The sequence below is a fragment of the Drosophila bipectinata genome, chromosome 3R (assembly GCF_030179905.1).
Source record: "Drosophila bipectinata strain 14024-0381.07 chromosome 3R, DbipHiC1v2, whole genome shotgun sequence".
In the NCBI taxonomy this organism is placed as follows: domain Eukaryota; kingdom Metazoa; phylum Arthropoda; class Insecta; order Diptera; family Drosophilidae; genus Drosophila; species Drosophila bipectinata.
This window is the reverse complement of record NC_091739.1, coordinates 17,706,359-17,729,089: the sequence shown is the minus strand read 5'-3', so window position 1 is coordinate 17,729,089 and position 22,731 is coordinate 17,706,359. Positions and strand designations below refer to the sequence as shown.

Below are 22,731 nucleotides of genomic sequence, written 5' to 3'. Positions count from 1 at the left end.
GTAGTGGGGGTAGATGGGGGAACAGTGAGCTGAGCAAAACGATAGGGAAAGAGAGACAGAAGAGACGTCGACGACGACGCTGACTGCGTTGTCAGCCAGACATGGCGTATACGCAGTGTTGTACGGGCATAGTATATAGTAGGTGTGCCTGTGTGTGTGTGTGCTTACTACTACGACTATGTACTACGGTTTAACACCAGTAGCTGTCTGACAGCTTGACTGGCCTGTTGTTGTTGTTGGTTTTTTGTTTTTTATTTGTTTTATGCTGCTGGGTCTCTGTTCGATTTTGTTGTACTTTTTGAAGTTCAAGAATATGGAAAGAAAAGAGGTGGAAGGAAGGTGTCTATGTGTGAGTGTAAGTGTGGGTCTTGGTTAGGTCTCTCCTCCTCCTTCTCCATTGCCCCAACGCCCCCTGGCAGATCTGTTGTTATAATGTCTTCGTCTTCTTGTTTGATTTTTGTGCTGCACACACACACACACACACATACATAGAGTATGATGTGTAATTTTGTTGTTATCCCGAACCGGTTTCCATGTTGCGTTAGCTGTTGTTGTTGTTGTTGTGTATCTTGTAGTAAGTCTTGCCTGTCGTGCAGACTCGCCCCTCAGCATTCTACAAATACTATAAGCATCGAGTTGTAGTACAACTTCTTCTTATGGCATCCAGTCGCGGACCAGAAGTCAGAGTCTTGCGATTTGTATATAAATACCATTCAGCATGATAAGCAGCAAGTCCTTTTTTAAGCACTTCCAGTGAATCACTCTGATAAACGCATAAAATTATGATTCAATAAGAGGGTTAATCAGAGGGATTTTTTTAAGAAATATTTATTTTAGGAAATATCTCAATCTGAAGCAAGAATTTTTAACCATTAGTCAGTGGAATTAATTGAGATTAGTCCTTAACGTTGTATTTAATTATCAATGTATAAAAATAAAAAATATTTAAATACATATTTAAAATGCGGTGGATTTTTGGGCTCTCAGCTCCATGATGACCTTAATCCGCACCTGTATTCCACTTTTTGGTATTTTTGTGAAAAAAACATGCATTTGCCCCTTCATGGGTTGCGGCTGCTGCTGCTGCTGCTGGTTGCCGTCGTCAACGTTTTCGGGATCATTAATTACGTCTGCTGGGTCTCTCCACCGACATCGTCGTCTCTTTCTACAGCAGCCCTGCCCCTCGGCCCCTCTCTGTGGCTCCCTGCACCCTCCCAGAACCGGAATGTTGAAGAAGGAAACAAGAAGTTGTCTTTGGAACTCTCTGATTTGTGTTTGCTTTGCTTGACTCGCAACCGAATCAAGCTTAAAACTTCTTTTTTCTTTTTTTTTTTGACCCATCTAACGTTCATGTTTCATATTAGTGGTATTTTTTTCTCAAAATGATAATAATAGGTAGAAATATGAACTGGTTTTTTTCACAAAAAAAAAAAATAATAGAGTATAAAAATAATACCTTTTTGTTGATATATTGGTTGGATTTGCATTTTCTTCTACCTTCTGTGTTCGTAGAACGGAGACCGACTCCACCTCCTTTGAAATCTTGGATGAGTAAGCCATCGTCTTGGCACCATTAGGGTTTCTGTTTCTGTTTCTGGTATTAATCATCCATCGTAACTTTAGGACTAATCACCACTAAGATGCCTTTCGGTTTCTGTGAAAATGTATGACCATTTCATATTCAAATTAGATGCGATAGCCCCCCAAGCTTATCCTGCATATATGAAACACGTTCCAAATAAGCCGGCAAATGTTTGTTTGTTGGCCCCAACAATAGCACACGCCGATGCTAAAAAACAACATAAATTGTGGTATTTATACGAGAAACGCTGAAACCCGAAAACCGGTTCGTTCACAAATCTATGCTGTAATAAAAACAAAACCACAAACAAACCGGAAAAAATTTTTTAAAAAAATTGTTATGTGCACCGCTCTAAATGCTGCTCGGGGGCTACCGTTCCAGTCTTGAGGCTCTCTCCAGTCTCCAGTTTCAGAACCGGCCTATGGGGCCAAAACCAAGATCAAACCAGATATTGTTTAGCTTTTACTTTTAAGCTAAAAAAAAAAATAAAGAATTATTATTAGAGAGTATTGCAAACATTCTCAAGATTATGATTAGATTACATTTCAGAGCTAAAGCAGACGTTTCGTTTCAAAATGGGTATCAGTATTATGAAAAAAAAATGCAAACGACAGGGGCATACGGCATTACTTATCACCTCAGAACACAATCTCACAACTGAAGAGGTGAAATGAAGGCAAAAACAAGCCAGCCAGGGACCTGGAAAGGAAACACATTGCTGATAAGTCAATATGTAATTTAAATTTTTGTATTTTAATAATGATAAGCAGCCGGCAATGTGACATATACATATATACATACATATGCATGTATATATAGTGTATTTTTATTGATTTTCAAACACTCGCTCGCCAACTGGCATTGCTATCTCAGTTCTGTCAGGCATTAATACTTTTATATTGATATTCGGTAGATATATAAATAGCTCTATATGTATGGAGGAAATTCTATTTGTTTTTTTCGAGCAGATGCAGATGTTAGGATTCAGATACAATTACCACAGAATAATGCATCATAGATACTAGACATTCTCCAACTAAGCAAACAGATACAGATATAGAGACATCTACAGATACAAGTGATGAATTCATTCTTAATGAAAAGCACATGCACATCTGCGGTGTATATGTACATATAGTATTAGTGTGTGTCTATATAGTATCTGTATCGGCAACAATTTTTATCTGCTTTTGTGGCGAAATGAATGAAAAGGCAATTTAGCTATCAAATGTATTACTTTGTGCCTCTTTTTGTGAGTAGTTCTAGTTGAATAGGTTTCTAATAGGAAATTATTAATATTAGGGACTAAATGCTTAAATATTTCCACTTTAAACACTCACTAACCACAAAATATTTATCCAGTTGGCAATTCAACAAGTACTTGGTTTCGTTATATTTATACTTTTAACAAAATCATCAGATCATGCGTTTTATTCTTCACATTAAGTTGAAGTTTAAAAAAAAAGAAACATTTCCTTGACAGACTGCGTGCGTGCTTGGTGGGGGTGACTAGATAATCTATATAGTTATTACTCACGGCACGTCACAACAAATATATGTATAAATAAAATAAAATACCCAAAATAACAATAAAGAAACTGGCAGAATGCGAAACGAAAACTAAACTCGAAATTAAGATATGCTAAAAAGGCGAAAAGAAACTTGGTTGATTATAACTGATAGCTGGGGGTTGGGGAGTGGGGAGTGGGGCATGGGGGTTGGGAGTTACAGATGTGTGTACCTCTATAGATATACCACCTCCATATATATATACTGACTTTGTGTTTGACTCGTAAACTTGTTGACAACAACTTTTGTGCAAGTGTTTGTAGTGCCTGGTTGTTATTTTTTTTTTTGGGTGCTATATTGCTGCTTGAGAATCGCCTGTTCTTTTATCTCCACCTATATATAGGTATATATATATAAATGAAATATATATGTATGTGTATAGGTTTGGTGTGGGGGTTGTAATTTGTATTCAGCGTTTTACTCGCTTCGCTGTTGCTGATATGGCATTTAAACCATTATATTGAGTCGACTCTTTACCCATATTACACACTATAATTGGTAAACAGGCAAACAGTGCGTTTCAAAAGTATCTAGGTGGGTTTGGTTATCTCAAATGTAACATTTTGTAGAACTATAACTCTATGGTATGGACTGTACGGAATCAAGTATACGACCAGGGGTCTCTCTGATTAATCTTAACTCGTCTGGCGGTCGCACCGATCGCTCATTCGGTTATTTGATTGGTTGCTCAGTCAGTCAGTCAGTTAGTCAGTCATTCAGTCAGTTAGTCACTCAGTCAGTTAGTCGTACGCAGTCATGTCATTCATTTGCCATTTCAAGTGCTACACATACCCATGACTATACGAACCGAGTCTAGATACATATATAGCACTCTATATAGTGTAGTTTTGTGTGCATTGGATGCCGGCTGTTGTGGGTACTCCGTAATAAGCTTTCAAGTGTAGCTATTGCTGTTGCTATTCATTAATGAGTTGTTTAGCTGACAACTGTCGACTGTCATGCTCGATCCATTCGGTATATGTATCTATACCAGATATAATTATTAATTTTCTGAATATTAGAGCCACAGCCAGAGTTTTTCCTCCATTTGTTTACAATTATAACTGCCTGCTGTTATTCTAATTAATCTTAAAAATTTGTAATCACAAGTGGGAGCAGGTGTGTCGTGATATAAATAGCTGGGGGGGGGGGGGGGGGGGAGTACAATGGGCATTGTACTCGCAGGAACTTCATCAATCAGGTACCCAATAAATCAAGCAATAAATTATTTCATATCAAGACAGAGTCATGTCACTTTCCACTTCCCAACTACAAACAGTGATGGGGGGGGGGGGAAAACGTTTTTAAGAATTTCACTCAAATATTTGTAGATAATAGCATTGCTCTCCAAGTGCTTTCCCCATCAGGCTGATTCGATTTTTGCTCAAACACTGCACTCACATATGGGATGGCTGCCGGGCTACCTGTTAAATTGTAAGGTAAATAATCCACATGGGGCACACTTTTGAGTAAACTACCAAATTACACACAACCCTTCACCCGGGTCGGTGCCTCGGTCGGTGCTCCAAAAGCAAATAAACCTGAGTGCCTCCCTCCCGCTACTTAATTCGATTTTAGTGGTTCGTCGTGGTCCGTGATGGTGGCAGTGGATTACCCATTAAAGTCCCAAGATGGGGCATTTTAAAATGGAAAATGGTATATCAACTATTTAATGCTCTAATCAAGTAATTACTTGGGAAATACCTATTAATATTTTATTCCAAACATTAAAGAGTATCTTCTAGTCTTATCCATATTATGGTGTTTATCCAACGCACCTGTTTATGTAATGCTCACGAAAATTCACTTAAGAAAGCGTCGGTAAATACCAAAAAGAAGAACAAGTGTAGCATTTGTTAGATACTTTCCTTAGCTTTTCAAAATAATATTTCTCCTGAGTGTGTGTGGTTTGGTTGGTGGGTTGTTTATTTTTTTACTTGGGTATTATTCAAGCTTTAATGGCTACGAGATACAGATACAGTAGCGATGGGTCGGACGTCGGTCTGTCTGTATTTGTATCTCAAAGTTTGTTGTGTATCTGTAGTAAACAAATGCGCGTAAAAGAAAAACATACGCGGGCCAGCCACAAAAAAATTGGCCTGAAAGAATGGACTCTGAGAGTGAAAAGACCGAGCGAGAACGTAATGAAAACGATGTGCCACAAAAGAAGTTGAGATACAGATACAGAGACATCGTTAGCGTTGCCCCGTCCAGCTCCACTTCCCTTTCCAATTCAATCCAATCCAAAACAAACTGAAACGAACCCCGCTGTCAGCTGCCTATCGGGAAGATGTGTGTATATGCGGGCCAGGAGCCAAGTAGGGTGGTAGGTGGCGGTGGAGATGGTGGTTACCAGGATTGGTAGCTCCTCCACTTATACAACACAACATGTGCGTAAAAAAAAGATACTTTTCTTATACAATTCCGCGATATACAAGACCAGTACACATACTTTCTTAAAAATAATATAAAAAAAGGAAAGAAAATAAAAACAAATTGTTATTCTTGGGCGGAGATTCCAATGCTTGTCTGGATTTTATATTCATTTATGTACAGGAGGCTCCTTCTGTATATTTATTTTGTGTGTTTTTTCTTCTCTAAATTGAGTTTTCAAGGAGTTCAGCAAGTTTTTGGTTATTTATTTTATTTTAAAATTCAGCAATAACCACAGAAAGGATAAACGTAATGTTTATGCAAATAAATTACTTATAAAATGGGATTTAAATAGTTTCACTACTTGTCTTAAGATAGAGAACTCCCCAGAGAGACTGGTAGCGACAGGAACTCGAAGAAATACCAATCGGATTACTTCAATTATGCGACATCGTCCGATAAACAACACAAAGAACCAACTATACAAATAATTATATATAGAATACATATATTGTATACGAGTGAGCGCGTAGTACGTGTGCACATTGCCAATCTATAAGTAGAAGATGAATATATAACGCCAACGTACAACACGTTTTGTTCATTTTTAATTAATGAAACTTATTTCGAGCTGCCGACCGACGAGACACAGACAAAAATAAGGCATTAAAACTTAAACAAAACAAAAAACAAATAAAGCGGAAAAATAAAGCCAGATCTTGAGAATGGCAAATGCTCTTTTCGAAAAAAAAAATCCCCCAGCTATTGGAAAATAATAGTTAGCTCACGATTATTAATTCCTATTACAAATATTACGCTATAACCGAGAACTACTACAGTAATTAGTGAAATAATCATTAATATATAAAGTTCTCAGAACGCTCTATGACTATGTCATAATCCCTATACCCTTTCCATATACCCTATGGCCAGATTAGTTCTAGCTGGCCTGTGTTATGTCTGTCTGTTAATATATATAGAGGAATACATATATATATTTTTTTATTTTTCCGTATAATCACGCGCACACTGCCAGAATGTGGGGTTTATCTCTTTTCCAGATAAAGAGAGAGAGCAGAAATCAATTTAGTGTTTGGTTTTATTCCAACACCTAGTCGAGTATAATCAGTAAGTTTATAAAAAAAAGGGGGGCCTCGATAAGGCAATGTCCGTCCGCCACCAAAAAAAATAAAATTGCCACTCAGGGCCCGGGCCAACGTCGTACAATTTTTTTCATTCATGCGCTAATCGTTCGACACACACACCCAGTCTTTCTTATAAATCTTTGAGAGCGTATGTGCTTGTATCTACACACCCGAATAGTAGTACCCGATAAAAGTATATATATGTTTATATATATTTACACACTTTTGGGTCTGCTTTCGTACGCTCCACACGCGTCAATGCGACGGCGGCCTCCGTCTCCGCCATGCACCTGGCAGCCCCAGCCCCCGGCAGCTTTTGGGAAATCATATAAACATACTTGTATACACATTTCAAGCGGTTTTAAACACATTTTAATGCTGCGTAAATAAAGCAAACAATCTGAGCAATCCACGTGCTATATTTTTAGGAGGAAACTATTATTTAAGAGAATAATATTCCCATAGTATACATAGGTGGGGGATTATTTTTGCAAATATTTTCTCATGATTCTAATTATATTGATAGCTTAATAATAGACAAAATACGAATCTACAAATTGGTCATAAAACTTGGAATCACTTCTTGGAATAAAAATTAAATCTTAACAAGCACGTGTTTGGACACTAAACTGTATTATTTATGAGCCACATAAAGTGACAAAAAAAAATGTGAAAAAAGCTATACAGATTTTTTGCAAATGTATTTAATGTTCATAAATCTCCACCCAAAAAAATATTTTGTGTATATTTTGTTTACTTTTAATTTCTGAGTACCATTTGCCAAGGTAATTCTCACTCAGGCGACAAGCTAAAGCCAAATTGGTGAAAAATTTGCACACATCATAAATGCGGATAGTTTACGGTTCTCGAAAGTTATTAATTCGTTGGCGCCACCCAATCAGGCCCCAAAGGCAAAAAAAAAAAAAGAAACCACCATGGAGGCGACGCGGTGTCGCCATCAGTCAAAGGTTCTTGTTTGATTTACATGTTTATCTTAATCGGCTGGCGGGGAATAAATTATAAAACAAATACACGTATACACATGCCACATATCTATCTATCCGTCTATCTGAATTCTTTCATTTGTTTGCCGTTTTTGGTCAAAAATTAAGTTGTGTTAAGTTTCACACATCTGCGATACCAGGCAACAGCTGCTTGATTATGCAAAAATCAAATAATAAAAAAACCATCATTGGAGTGTGGTGCTGTAACTAAAATCCACAAAAGGCAAAAAATGCTATAAAGTCAATTTCTTGGAAATCCAATCGAAACTTTATACCCCCAACCCCAACCCAATAAAGAGCGACCTTTAAAAGTATTTCTTAGGCTCCCCCGAGGGATATTATTTTATCGTAGGTCTGGTGTGGCTCTGGCTGGCCATTCAAAAGAAATACCTAGAACTACAGCTGCGTATTTATTCATAACAAAATAAACAATAATCCATAATTCCAAAAAATTAAAGTCATATTTTTTCATTCTTTATTTTTTCAGGTATGTGGACTCTGCCTAGAACTAAAAACTGCCTAGAGTTTTGAATAAAAGCCGTAAAGGTATTTAAAGTGGGCTCTATGATTGAAAAGAAAATAGAATTAAATGTACTAAAATTTATACTTAGAACAGAACTTGTAGATGTTTGCTGATTTTTGTATTTTTTTTCACCTTGTTTGCGAATAAACTATTTGTTGAGAGTCTAGACTCTAGATTCCTAACCAAAGTTCATCTGTATGTCTATAGTATTTGCAGGAAGGTGGCTAGTACTGACTGATACTACTGATATGATATGTTTCTCAGCATTACACGGGCACGTTTCTTATAAGCACAACCTTGATTTTCCAAGCGCATTCTTTTTTTTAAGGTCTGGTCATCATTTTTCAATTTTTTTCTTAAATGTTGTTTTTTTTCACATGCATCGACAAAATGCATTTTATACGAGTATAGTATTTTTTGTTTCTTACCCAACCTAATCAGTTATAAAAGCAACTGACAGAGATACGTGCTTGGGTTTGTCGTGGTTGCACTTTTCATTTACTACGTTTGTAGTATGATATTTTATATATATATATATGTATATATAAACCGGCCGGCCCACGCATGCACATGAAATCGGGTTGCCAAGTCAAGCCCCAAGCCCAAGCCCCAAGCTCGAGCTCAATCCTACACAGAAAAGTTTATAAATACACTGGTTCTCTATTGACACGATTCCCAACGACCCTGCACAGAGAAAAAAAAGGTTAACATATCAAAAAATATTATAGATAAAAGGATAATAATAATATGATATTAAAATGATAGAAAATCATAACTTTTTTTTGTGTATCTCATACGTGTGGGTGGACCATGGGCTGGGGTTGGGATTCAATGAAAATTAATTAGTATCTAGCTGGGGCTAACTGGCCCCCCGTGCGTGGGCTTTTCTCTTCTCTTTGTTGAATTTTTTATTTTTGATGGGCATCAGTAGCAGCAAAAACCCTCTTAACTTTGAGTAGGCGCATTTTTGGGGCTCAAGTTTATTGTTTTTACTTATCGTCTCGTGAAAAAGAGTCTTAAAAGCTTTGCTCCAAAAATTATAACTAATTTAAGTTGTCAAAACGAAAGAGGCCAGAGATCCGGGGTGATTATAAAGTTGATTTCTGATTTGATTTGACAAGTGATATCGATTTGTAAACATCAACCATACATTTGCAGGCCAAAGTGCAAACTTATTGAAGGTTGAAATGAATAAACTAGTGTCTTATCTCCTAAAAACATTAAGTCATCCCAAGCCAGATTCCTTCTCTGAAAATCCCTTTACCTTTCCCAGTAATTAATTTCATTATCTTGATGGCAGCAGCAACCCACACAGCCAGCCAAATCGATTTTCATTCGCTGGAATTTCCACTAATTGTGAAATCCGAAATCAAAACAAAGAAATCTGACCATCAGCAGGGGGAGGGAGAGATTTCTCGGATATATATTTGGTAAAGTCGGTGTGGATGAAACCACACTCTGTTGTGTCTGTTGTGCAGATGAAAGCTTAGCCTCGGGCACAGACTTGTGAGCTACGCACCTGTAAAACTGACTCAGACACCTGCTGAACAAGTTGGCGGCGGCAAGCTTGTGAAAACCAAAGCATATCATGAGTCAAGTCCAAGTCATATCGGGAATTCATAGAGCACAAGTTGTGGGGGTCTCTCCGGGTGAGTGTCTCTAACATTATCCTTTTTGTTCGCACTTTTTTTTTTGTCCAAAAGCCAGAGATACAAAAAAAAACCTCAAAAATGTTACAGCTTTGGGTTGGGCATCCCGTGTTTGTTTAGGTTTCTGGGCAGAGAAGAGAAAAAATGAACAGGCCATGTTTGAATAAATAATTTTCAGGGTTTATTTTTAGGCCAGCCTAGGGGTTATGCTCCAAAGCTTCAGGGCATCTTTAAAAGGTCAGTTAGTCAATTAAAAATATGACTTTAATATGGAATTATGGCCTAATTCCTATTTAATTTTAAATCGCAATCAATGAAAATAATTGAAAGCATATTAGTTACATTTCATGGAGCATCCTGAACCGAGTATTGTATTTTCTCCCTCGCTTCAATTGTTTAAAATGTTTATTTGTATACGTCTGTGTTCTGATCTACAATTTCAGATAGGCCGCGAGCAATTAGTAACTATATACACCGACAGCCTCAACATTGTGGTCAAGTAAATAAAACGACAAGACCCGTCCCATCCCAGCCCGGTCGAATGTCTTCAATTTCGGTTTATTTATTTATACTCGTGCCGATGTACATTTCCTAGTCTGGCGAGGGCTCCAAATCGGTACCTCCTACCTCTCTCTGTGGGCTATGGGGGAGATAGGCACCGGGAATAGGGCCAGGCACGATGCTACATACACGCATTTGGCTAAGTGGTGTCAAATATTTACATAATATTATATTTCCATTTTCTATTTACCTTTATGCAAACTCACTTTTGACAGGCCATTGTAGGAGAACGTGCCTCGACTACTGGTGGCTTTTTTCTGTAAATTATTCACTGCATACGACCTGTATTCTAAAAGGTTAATATAATCACCTTTAATCGCATAAAGAGTCCTCCAGACTCATTCAATGCTATCGCTTATCAAGAGCAATTGGTTTCCCCTCGCCCTCGCCCTCGCCAGCAATTCATTATTTGTATACTCTACCTCTCTGGTTATTTTTAGTTAATTGAGGTGTGGAGGCCAATTGGATTGAAATCCAACTGAAGCTAACTCGGTTAGGACCCTCAACTAAGCTGCTGACGCGCTGACCACCACTCGAAAGCATCTCTCATCGACACCGACATCGACATCCTTCATCCTTCAACACACGCTTCAGATTGTGAATCCTGCGGCAGAAAGGTGAAGCGTAAATTGCAAAGGGACTAGGGAGACCAGAGGGAAAAGCCACTTAGCCAACAGCTGACGCACATAAAACTCGCCCCAGTGGGTGGCAGCATCCTTGAGAGTGCCCTTACCACCACCCACCTCATCCTCATCCAGTAAGCAAATGAATTCTTTCGTTTTCTCTGTTTTTCTGTGGCAGCTTTAGTGCTATGGTTGGTGGGATGTTGCGCTTCGGTTTGAGTAAATCAATTTTGAGACCCAGGCCCAGGCAGGACCAGACCCCATGTAATGCTAAGGAAACGACTACAAAAGTGTTGTTCACAGTTCATTCCTCCCCCATCCAATAACGATGATGTGCTTCTTGGCCTGCCTTTGACACTTTTGGCCATAATAGTTTGCTCTGTAAGCCAGTCCCCTAATCATTCTCAGCCAAAGGAAAGCTGAATTCTAAAGATTTCCCCCTATTTTGTAGTTGATATACTTTTTCTCAAGCTGGCAGGAGCAGGAGGCTTTCTAAGGAAAAAGGGTTAATATGAAAGGGCATCTTAGTATAAAGGCTAAGAATTTTAGATAAGAAAGCATATGTATATTTATTAAAAAAATATTATTTTTCCAAGTGTATGCAAATGTCGGTTGTGACACATTTTGTGTTTGTATTTTTTTTTTTTTTTTTCGTATTTGAGCGCTACCCCAACACAAATTTTGTTATGTACACACATTTTTTGATATCCAGGTAGGGAGTCACGTCATCGCAATATTTCTTTCAGGCTCTGAAGAAGCTATCCCCCTTTAAACAGTTGTCAATTATAATTAGGGTTACTCTGGAAGGAGGGTAGACTTACTGAAATCGTAAAATCTATTACGTCAAATTGGAAACCCATTTCCCCACTCAATGGCCAAGTTGGTTGCCAAACAAACTTTTATCACTTTACTAAGCCCCAGACCGAGTTATCGGGACAAAGTTTTCCTTTAGCCTCATTAGGGTTGTTAGTTGGGCCAAAGTTGAAGATAAAGTTGATCGGGGGCGTGAGTTACCTTTTCAAATCCCTTTTTTCATTGATTTTATTTCCATTGGAAAAATATAAAATATTATTTCAATCTCTGAAATTTCAATAAAATGAATAACTCTAAGGATTACTCTTGTTTTTTCATAAATTAATTATCGCTGAACTTAAATGCTTATTTTGGTTATGAAATACCAATAAAGAGTAAAGTATTTTTAAGCGCAGCAGCACACAGATCCCCCAAGTATTGGCAATCTCACGCATTTATAACAATGAAATCACAATACACGCATTTGCATTTAGAGCTCAATCGAATGCATTTTTCATAGAAAAAGCAAACACCACCCATACATGTTTACTCGCATTTTTTATGCAGTCCAGCTGCCAATTTTTTTCTGCTTTAATAAATATTCTATAGTGAAAATTGCATAAGAGGGGCTAAAATTCAATGATTGAATGAAGGAAAATAAATAAATAGGAGCCAGCAGAGTTATGTATAGTTATAGTTGGGGTTTGAAAAGGTATTATATGATAAATATCCTCGATCCTTGCAATAAATTATCCTTATGGATTTTTATAACGTTATTAAAGTTATATTTAAGTTTTTTTGAGGTATTATACGATCTTATAAGATCTTAAATAATAAACATCTCTATCCTTGAAATAAATCATACATCATAAATCATAGATCGATGTATCTTAAAGTATCCTTATGGATTTTTATAAACTTATACAGGTTACATTATATTTAAACTTTTTCGATGTATTATATTTTCTTATATGAGGAATACCCTCCATTCTTGCAACAAAACATCTATCGATGTCTCTTTAAGCATCTTAATTGATTTTGATAAGAACTTTTTAATTTGGAGGATAAATACATTTTTGAAAGATATTATACTTAAGATTTTAAGAGGAGTTTTATGATATTTTATGATGACCAACCTCCATCCTTGCAATAAGTCATATTCGTTTATTTTTTTTAAGGTTATTACATTATATTTAATTTTATTCAAGTATTATACGATCTTTTATGATCTTAAATGAAAAAAATCCTCCATCCTCGCAATAAATCATCCATCGATGTCTCTTAAAGCATCTTAAGTGATTTTGATTTTATTTCTCCAACCAATATCCACATATTCTTAGAAAAATCTCATTTTGCATTATTTATTATTCCCGCTTGGGGTAATATTTTTGCAATCTCGCCGCCCTAAATCATCAAAGTCGGTAAGCCTAAGCGGCAACAATGTTGCGTGCAACATTTCTGTTTACGCACAACGTCGATGTTGCCGCTCCAAGGCAAATATACACTTTATTTATTTATTTTTTTTTTTTTAGATAGAGCCCCCCACTCTATCGTAAACAAAAATAAATAAAATATGGGAATAAAAGAGGCTGACTTAGGCATAGTTCCAATTTCTTTGTGGGCAACTGAGAGCTATTGACACGAACGAGATGCCGACGCCCGTAGCTTTTTAATTTTTTGTTCCATTTTTTTTTGGTTTATTTTTTATTTATTTTTCTTTTTTTTTTTTTTTTTGCATCTGCAATCCATCCTTAAACAGTAGTGGTAGTGGGGCCTAAAGCATGGAAGCTTTGCCTGTTTATTCTTTTGAACACATTTTTGTTTTTGTTTATTTTCATACTTTTTTTTTCTGCTTAACTCTTTGCTCATGCGCCATCTCACCCTTCCTTGCTTTATTTTATATATATTATACCCTTGCAGAGGGTATTATAATTTTGGTCAAAAGTGTGCAACGCAGTGAAGGAGACATCTCCGACCCTATAAAGTATATATATTCTTGATTAGGATCACCTCCTGAGTTGATATGAGCATGTCCGTCTGTCCGTCTGTCCGTCTGTCCGTCTGTCTGTCTGTTTCTACGCGAACTAGTCTCTCAGTTTTAAAGCTATCGTCTTGAAACTTTGCACACACCCTTCTTTCCTTTGCACGCAGTATATAAGTCGGAACGGCCCGGATCGGCCGACTATATCCTATAGCTGCCATATAACTGATTGATCGGAAATGGTATAACTTTGGTGTTTTTAGAGTTAGAGAGTTCAAATTTGACATGTGAGCTATTTTTGGCAAAACATTACGTCATGCCAAATTTCATAGGGATCGGCCGACTATATCCTATAGCTGCCATATAACTGAACGATCGGAAATGACCCAACTTTCGTGTTTTTGAAGATAGAAAGCTGGAACTTAGTACAGATTTAATTCTTGGTCAGTTGATCCAACCTACCAAATTTCATTAGGATCGGCCGACTATATCCCATAGCTGCCATATAACTGAACGATCGGAAATGGTATTTGGTAGAAATATCAACTTTCGTATTTTTGAAGATAGAAGTTTGGGACTTTTTTTAGATTTTGTATTGTAATAAATTGGATTATATATTCCTATTCCCATAAGGATCGGCCATCTATATCCGATGTTTGCGATATATATCCGGTTTTAACTGCAAGGGTATATAAACTTCGGCTCTGCCCGAAGTTAGCTTTCCTTTCTTGTTTTTTTTATCATCATCCCCCCACACACTGAAAATATTTTTGTATTTTTTTTCTGAGAAATATTGTGAAACTTTCAACGTTTGAGTATACTGTTATGATGTTGCATTGTACTTGAAAGTATCTTTGTCAGAAGTATGGATATCTTTTTTTTCAGTATTTATTATCGTTCAGCCTTCTGTGTGCCTCTGTCGGCATATTGCATTGAAATTTGCAACACATTTTACTTTGTTGATTCTTGGGCTACCGTTTGACGTTTAATATGAGAAAGGGCGTGTCCAAAGAGGCGGGCAGGATGCAGAAGAGGCGGGCCACAATCCAGAAAGAAAAAAAGAATGATTTAATGCAAATTTTATGCGTCGTGTCTGCCGATACACATATATGTACATACGATATACACGATATGTATGTATGCATGTACGATCATGATCCACAACGGTTGTCATTGTTTGTCACCCAAAAAGCATTGGCAATATTTTAATACATTTTGCAACAGAGTCTTGAATTGCATCTTGATTTCATTTATGCAGAAAAGCGCTTGCTGTTTGCATTTGTTTGTAATTGAAGCTTGGCAAAAAAGAGCTCAACAAATACTGTCTTTTTTTTTAAAGATATTGTAGATATTTACTTTACATCATAAGTAAGTTTTTGAAGCACATTGTAGGTACTATCCTTAAGTACCTATGCTTAAAAAGTAATCATTAGTTCAGTGATCTTTCAAGCACAATTTCCTTAATTTTATGTGCCATGTATTTTCTCAACGGCAATTAGCTGGAAACACTTAGGCTACAATGTGCAGTCTTCAGGATGATGGGTCTTCTAGAAAGAATTCTCCCAGCTAGACAGCAACAATTTTAATTAGTCTGTGGGCCCAACGTGGAACGTTTTCGCAACATTGGCAAATTAATCGAAATGCATTAAAACCAATTAAAAGGCGGCAAAGGCAACTAAAAATGTGCTGAAGAGAAGTCCCCAAGGCGCCTTGCAATCAAGAAGATGTGTACTCGTCTGGCTACCGTTAAAGTTGAAATCTTTTATTTTATTTTTTATTTTTATTCTCTTTTTTTTGTTTGTTGGTTTGTGTGCAGTGCTGCACGAGCTTGAGAATCGAGTGGTGGAGAGTTGGAGTCGTAGTCGCCAGAGAAACTCTCACACCATCGCCCCCACTTTACAAGAGATTACAGTGAAGCTTAAATAAGTTGTACAACAAGGGGGGTTGCCTTTCGATAGATTTATTCAATATTCTTTGGAAAATATATTAAAATTTTAAATTCCATTAATTTTTTGTTTACAAAAACATTTTTTTCTGCCTTTGGAAGCTCTTCTGTAGCTTTGTATTTTTTGTCGCTTTTTTGCATTATTCGCCCCGTCATCTTATCGTTGGGCATTGCAATCAGTCGTCGTCGCCCGCGCATTGCTCCACATTTCAATTTTTACTCGTAGCCCCCACCATGGTGGAGGGGAAAAAATAAACTAAAAAGAAAGGGGAGGGAGGGGGGTACTAAAGAAAAAAATGCTCCTGCCTTGGCTGCTGTTTTTCCGCTTTTACGTTTTCGCGGCGGTTCGTGTTGCCAGGCGGACTTTGAATGGTATTGGTTTTGTGGCCCTACGTGTCTCCAGCACTCGTACATACATGTATGTACTACATATGTATGTGCATATTTATATCAACTAACTCATCGTATGCACTCGCATCGTCTTTACAACTCAACAAACGAGCGAAAGAACCCGACCCCCAATGCGTTGCCCTTCCAAGCACCCCAGCACACAGCATCCAACAGCATCAGCAGCCTTTCATTCTTTCCCATTGCATTCTTACTTTTTTTTTTTGTAGTCCATAGTACAGCACAGTAACGAAAGCAGCCCCAACAACAACAAAAACTGCACAGCCCGGCGCATAAAAATAATTTACGCCATGCTAGAGCGAAAAGCTAAAAATGAGTAAAAGTTGCCGCAGAAATACACAGCCCGAATGGAGCATACAAGAGAGGGCATTTTAGTAGATACGATTGGTAGTTTAAGTTATAAGCTTAAACTACTATTCTTTGAGTGTTTTGAATAGTATGAGGACAACTATAAAATAGTGTTGCATACATTTCAGCGTCAACATAAATTATTGTAGTATCCTGTTGCAATACTTTCTAAAATGCACTACAAATTATTAAAGGCTTATTTTCTTGACCACCAGCATCAAGCACTGTTACACGCATCCATGTAATATCAACTACTGCAGCGTATTGCATTCATGCGTGCCCCTGTGTGGGTACGCAAGCTTAACTATGTGTAAGAGTATTTTGGTCCGTACGAGAGGAAAGAGAGAGAGACACGAAGGCACGGGTTGTTTGCATTCACTCTACGCAAATGAGCGCCGTTCTAGGATTCTCCTGAGGGAGCACAATGTGGGTGGTGGGTGGTCGAAAGGGGGCTGGGGATTGGAGCAGAGAGCTCCCTAGCCAGCCTCTCTTCCGCCAACTCACTCTCACTAGATTGTGCTGGATTATTTGCTGCCTGCTTGAATGGCTAGGAAAGCTAGCTTGTTGTTGGTTCTGGATGCTTTTTGGTGGCGATGTTTGGGGGGGGGGGCGGAGGAGGGCCGAAGAAGGACTGTTGACGAGTTGGCAACAGCATAAAATTCAACGTAAAAATAGAGAAAAAAAATGCAAAGAAAGGCACATAAAATCACAGCAAACAAATTCACTACGCTAACTGCACTGCACTCCTCCCACTCGGTCTCTCTCATTTCCTCGAGTGGGGTTACTGACATTACAGCAGCCAGGCAGAGCAGTACGTCGGCAGTGGGGCTGCTCTTAACTGTGTGCGTTCAGCTACCGTTGCTAGACGACAGTGCTGCCAACAAAATGTACAAAAATTATTAAAAACTTCTAATTGGAGTAATATGATAGATAATAATAAATGAAGAACTTTACTTATGAAGTAAAAAAGTATATTAAATTTATTGATCATAAGAAATTAAATAACTTTACCTATAAAGTAAAGTAGTATATTAAGTATATTAAAAATATTGATCATCACTGTTGACTAAAAAGAAAGAAATAAGACACTATAAGAGATTACTTTCTGCATTTCTGTCATCTCGCAGTGTGCACTTCTCTCTATAATTTTATTTTCTCCTTCCGAGTTCTACACTTTTCGTTTCGTTTCGATTTGGCGCCAAAACAAATGCACACTGTTGGTTGGGGTTCAAAGAACTCTTGTCTAATTACGATGCATTCGGTATATCCATAACAAATGCACTTTACTATCGCATTCAAGTATGTATGCACACCGACAGACAGACACGTAGAGAGACATAGAGGATTTTGCATTCAATTTAGCACGACTGCATTCGGATCGGAGGGGGCATTAGTGTGTGTTTGTGAGAATCATAAAACTGAATATGCCAATTAACAACAGCAGCCAACAATAACTAACTGCAAAAGCAACAACTACCAACAAATGATGCAATGAGAGCACAAGAAATTGACATGAATGCCAAATGCAGTTGCTGAACCACATCATAAAAAGCAACAATGGCACCAGGCACTGCGGATAGATATGATGGGCAGGGCCATATAAGGTCACTGTAGCTGTAAACTATAAACCCCAAAATTGGTACAACATTTTTGGCAACTGTGTGCTAACCCGATAATTGTAATGTTTTTTTCAAAAAAAATATAACAGAAGCCCTATTTTTATTACTCATACGTAGTGGTGTACTCATCTGTCCAATTTTTCTGGCTTATGGCAGATGGATTCTTAGCCAAGTTAAGCTGCGACTGCTGGCTAAGGTTGCATTTACTTAGGCATTCATCGGTAGCAGCAGCATCATCTCTACCCCCTCCGCCCGCCCCTTTAATGTCGTTTTCTGTGAGTCAACAAACATTGACACACACACACACTCCACACACACGCCTTCTTGTGCTGCAACGCATGAACAAATATAGAAGATATGCAGTTATTTGCATAAAAGCTTTATAAATATGTGCATAAGCTTGCCACTGTGTGTGGGTGGGGTGTGTTACGTGCGGTGCGTGTGTAAGCGTGAGGTGTAAAGGTGTATGGACCAAGCAAGGGAGCATGTCGCTCCAACTAATCGCAGAACGCAGCTTACGTCGATCCCATAATTCTGCTTTCTCATCCTGCCTGCCACTCGTCTTAGGATTCAGATTACTCACATTTTTACAGAGCTCCTTGTTGGACTTTATTTCTGATGATTCCACTGAGCAAAATAAAAGCTTTTTTGTGGAATTTAATTATTTTTAATATTTATACACATTATTATAGGGTCTTTTCTTTTAAAATTCCATTCTTTTATTTATTTATTTATTTTAAATATTTCCTTCAGTGTACTGTTGGCATTTTCCACGCTCTACCTAACAACTGTACCAGACACGGTGTCTGCCACCTTTTAGCGTCTCCTTGCCACTGCAACGCCGCCTCTGCGGACTTTTCCTAACAATTGCAAGGCGCTTGTGGCAGCCTAGCAACCAACCAACCCAGGCCCCCAAATGCCAAGCCCTGGCCTGCCCACAGTAATGAAGAGCAGAGTTGTGAAAAAAAAAATCGTAAAAAGGGAGGAAAAATATAGCAATCATTGCACTTGTCCCGCGCAGCAGCAGCAGCTGCAACAACAACAATATGGCCAAGGCTATGCATTTTTTTTTTCTCTTGCTTCAATTTAGCTTCGTTTTAACTGTATATTTCTGCATGTATTGGTACATGTGTGTGTGTGTGTATGGATTTGAGTGCTCGCCCACAATGGGCGTGGCAGTCATTTCCCGCAATTACGCCGACACACACAAGCCCTGGCAATGGGCATATGGAGTGCGATATATAGACGAGAGAGAGAAAGAGATGTAGTGGATGGATGACTGAACGGATGAAAGGTTAGTGGAGAATAGAGAACGGTACAGGGGGGTGGAGGGGGGGATGCAAAGCCAGGCAGGAGAAGGTTGGTCCTTCGTGATAAGCCGTAACTGCAACCCAAAAGCAGTGTGGATACACTGACTCACAGTTGGAGGAAGCACTGCCCAGAAGTATGCAGCATTTTTTGTTAAAGAAAGTGCTTGGCTTTCAGTAAAATATTAAACTCGTACTTTTGAGCAACTAAGGATGACTGCGAGAATGTTGACTAAATATTTTTGAAAATCTTCAAGCTTAGTCTTCTCAGAGTCGGATTCAGAGTCGGGATTTAAGCCATTTCTTTAATCTTTATTCTGACACTGTCTGTCTGGCTTTAGCATGAAATTCAAGTGTCATTTATATTTTATTTGACTCTTTTTTTAAGAGTTTTTTTATGCTATTCCCAGTGGCACCCACAGATCCTATGCACTGAGAGAAATCTATAGTGTAAAAATATTAAAAAAAAGCTTTAGGAATATTATATTTTATGGTTTTTTTTCTCTCTGCTTTGAAACGAAACAAAACCCAGTCGCCCCAGACCGCTGGTCGTCTGTGGAAATTAAAATGTTTCCGTTTTCGCATCTGGGCATTCACTCACACAGCCAGGAGGCAGGCAGCAGAGACCTATAGTTGAACGAGATTGAATTTTATTGCTTGTCGCCGGTCCAAAAGCAGGACCTCGGTGGCAGGATGGTTGGCAGGACGTTTCAGGGTTGTCAGGATGCGGATTACACTAATTATGAAATGACATCGCCATCGTAGTTGTGGATTTTAATGGTTTTCTGTTGTCAACTTAATTAACAAATTTCATTCTTTATCGTTTGCAGGAAGAAAGGATGCTGCTGATGTCACCGCCGTTGCAGTAGCAACACCAATCCAGACAGGAGACAGGCTCCAGGAGCCAGGAGCCAAACCAATCGCACCAAGTCTTACAGCCATACACATGTTGCTGCCACATAAGGAGCTGCTAGTACAATGCTCAGCGCTGCCAATGCAACTGCAACAGCAGCAGCAGCAGCCGCGATTGCTGCAGTCGCAGCCGAGACTTATGTCATAACAGCAACAAATAAACAGCAGCCACAACAACAACAACAACAACAGCAGCCACAAGTCTTTGTTGTTGCCCCAAACAAAATGGTGATACCAGCAACAGGAGCAACAATCGCCGGTATACCAACAGCAACAACAACAACAGGAGCCGCCGAACAGCAGCAACAACAGCCACAGCAACAGCAACATGTGCTTTTTCAGCCACACCTACAAACAACAACAACAACAACAGCGACAGCAGTAACCAGCACACCTCAGCAACAACAACCACCTCAGCCGCGGCAACATCCCAAGAAGCGAAAGTTTGATCCAGCAGAGCTGGACAAAACCGAACAGCAGCAGCAGCAGCAGCATCCCCATCACCAGCAACAGCAACAGCATCAGTTGAGTCTGCAGAAGCAGCAAAAACCCGCCGACACTAATGGCAATAGCAATAGCAGCAGCAGCGATGGGCTGACCAACGGCAATGTTGCTGCCGTGCAGCAACAGCAGCTGCATCGCATGATCGGTGCAGGCACCGGTATTAGCAACAGCAACAGCAGCAGCGATATCAGCAAGCAACAACAGCAACAACGCATTATCATTGCATCCCCACTGCAACATGGCAGCAGTGGCAGTACTTACAAGCAACATGTTGCAGTCAGCAGCAATAGCAACATTAATCATCAACAGCAGCAACGTACGCACACGCCCACCACGGCCATTCACTATCAACAGCAACACCAAACTCAGCAACAGCAACAACAACAACGTTTTAGCTTTAACTCCCACAATCAGCAACATCCGCAACAGGAACAACAACAACAGCAATCCTTGCTCGATCTCAGCGAGTGGAATAACACGCGTGTCCTGGCCAAAATTCACAATCACTATGCCTCCGGCATCATACGTCAAGTGCAGGAGGCCGCAGCTGATTCAATACTCGTGGAATTCGATTCCCCCGATTTGGGGTCACGCCTATATCCGGACGTGTTGCACCAGGGCTGTTACCATGTGATACTCGATGCCAGCCCGCCCATGGCGGATGTAAGTACCAGTTGAAGCTTGAACCAGTCAAGGTGCTAACATATCGTTTTTAATTAGATTACCCTGGATGCTCGAGTTTGTGTGCGGCAGCGGGTGGAGGGACGAGGTGCTGGATCCGGCAGTTTCGTTTACGTGGAGGGCATCATAACCGACATCAACCATGCCACGAAGCAATATAGCGTGCAATTGATGGGCGAGGAAATGGTAAGACTTGTTTTCAGTGTAGATTCTTGAGGAAGCTTAACCTTGTCTTTATCTTTAGAACACCACCAAGGTCGTTTGTCGCGCCGATCTTCGCCTGCTGCAGCCGCCCTGGTGGGATGAGCTTAACGAGCTTACACCCCCCAGTGGAGCCGCCACTCCAGCCTCCAACTACAAGCGCAAGGTTTCCGCTGGAGCTTCTGGCGAAGCAATGGGCATGCCAAGTGGCAATATAGTTTATCCCAAAACGGCCAGTGGAACACCCTTGACCTTTGTGGCCACGCGCTATGATGGCAAGCTCCCCACAGCCCCGGCCACGCCCACAAGCCAACAACAGCAGCAACAGCACCTCGTGAAACATGAAGAGTATTATCGGACGACGGCCACGTCGCCGTTCCAGACGCGACCGGCACACGCTGGCCATTCTCATGGAGCGGATCAGCAGTCGGCGCAGTCGCATCCCCAGCAGGCTAATGGCCTGCCGGACATCGTGATCTCCCCGGGCAGTAACGGGCAGCACCTAAAGATACAACACCAGCAGCAGCAGCAATCGTCGCGGGGCTACGATGACTATGACTCGGACGATGAGCTGAAGCGGGTCGGCATCGGTTACTCGCCGGCTGCCGGCGACCTGGACACGGAGAAGATGAGCGCCTGCAGCAAGCGGAGCAGCATGCAGAGTCGCGGCAGTACGTCCAGTCTACTCGACCAGAGGCTCACACCAAGATCTCATCCAGCAACCCCAAGGTTGGTTTCCATATCCTATTTTTCCATCAGTCCTATAATCCTATAACCTCCATTTCAGATCTCAGGCCACCACGCCGCACCGCTTCAAGAAGGGAGACATCGTGGAGTCGGAGTCCGGCGTAAGGAAGAAGTACAATGGGAAACAGTGGCGCCGCCTGTGCATGCTCTGCACCAAGGAATCTCAAAGGCGAGGCTACTGTTCGCGACATCTCAACCAGAAGGGCAACCAGAACGCCCTGCCCTCCTCCACCGGACCGGGTCGTCTGTTAAGGTTA

General features: G+C 39.7%; 1 protein-coding gene across 4 annotated transcripts in view; it reads left to right on the top strand.

Moving 5' to 3' along the window:
- cic (Putative transcription factor capicua) overlaps nt 1-22,731 on the top strand; it is a 37,024-nt gene that overhangs the window by 3,857 nt on the left and 10,436 nt on the right. For all 4 annotated transcript variants that reach the window (XM_070281629.1, XM_070281633.1, XM_070281630.1 and 1 more), the window contains exons 3-6: nt 20,260-21,508; nt 21,566-21,712; nt 21,771-22,456; nt 22,515-22,727. In XM_070281629.1, the coding sequence (XP_070137730.1) occupies nt 20,408-21,508; nt 21,566-21,712; nt 21,771-22,456; nt 22,515-22,727 (2,147 nt within the window). In that variant the 5' untranslated portion in view covers nt 20,260-20,407. The remainder of the gene's footprint in view (nt 1-20,259; nt 21,509-21,565; nt 21,713-21,770; nt 22,457-22,514; nt 22,728-22,731) is intronic.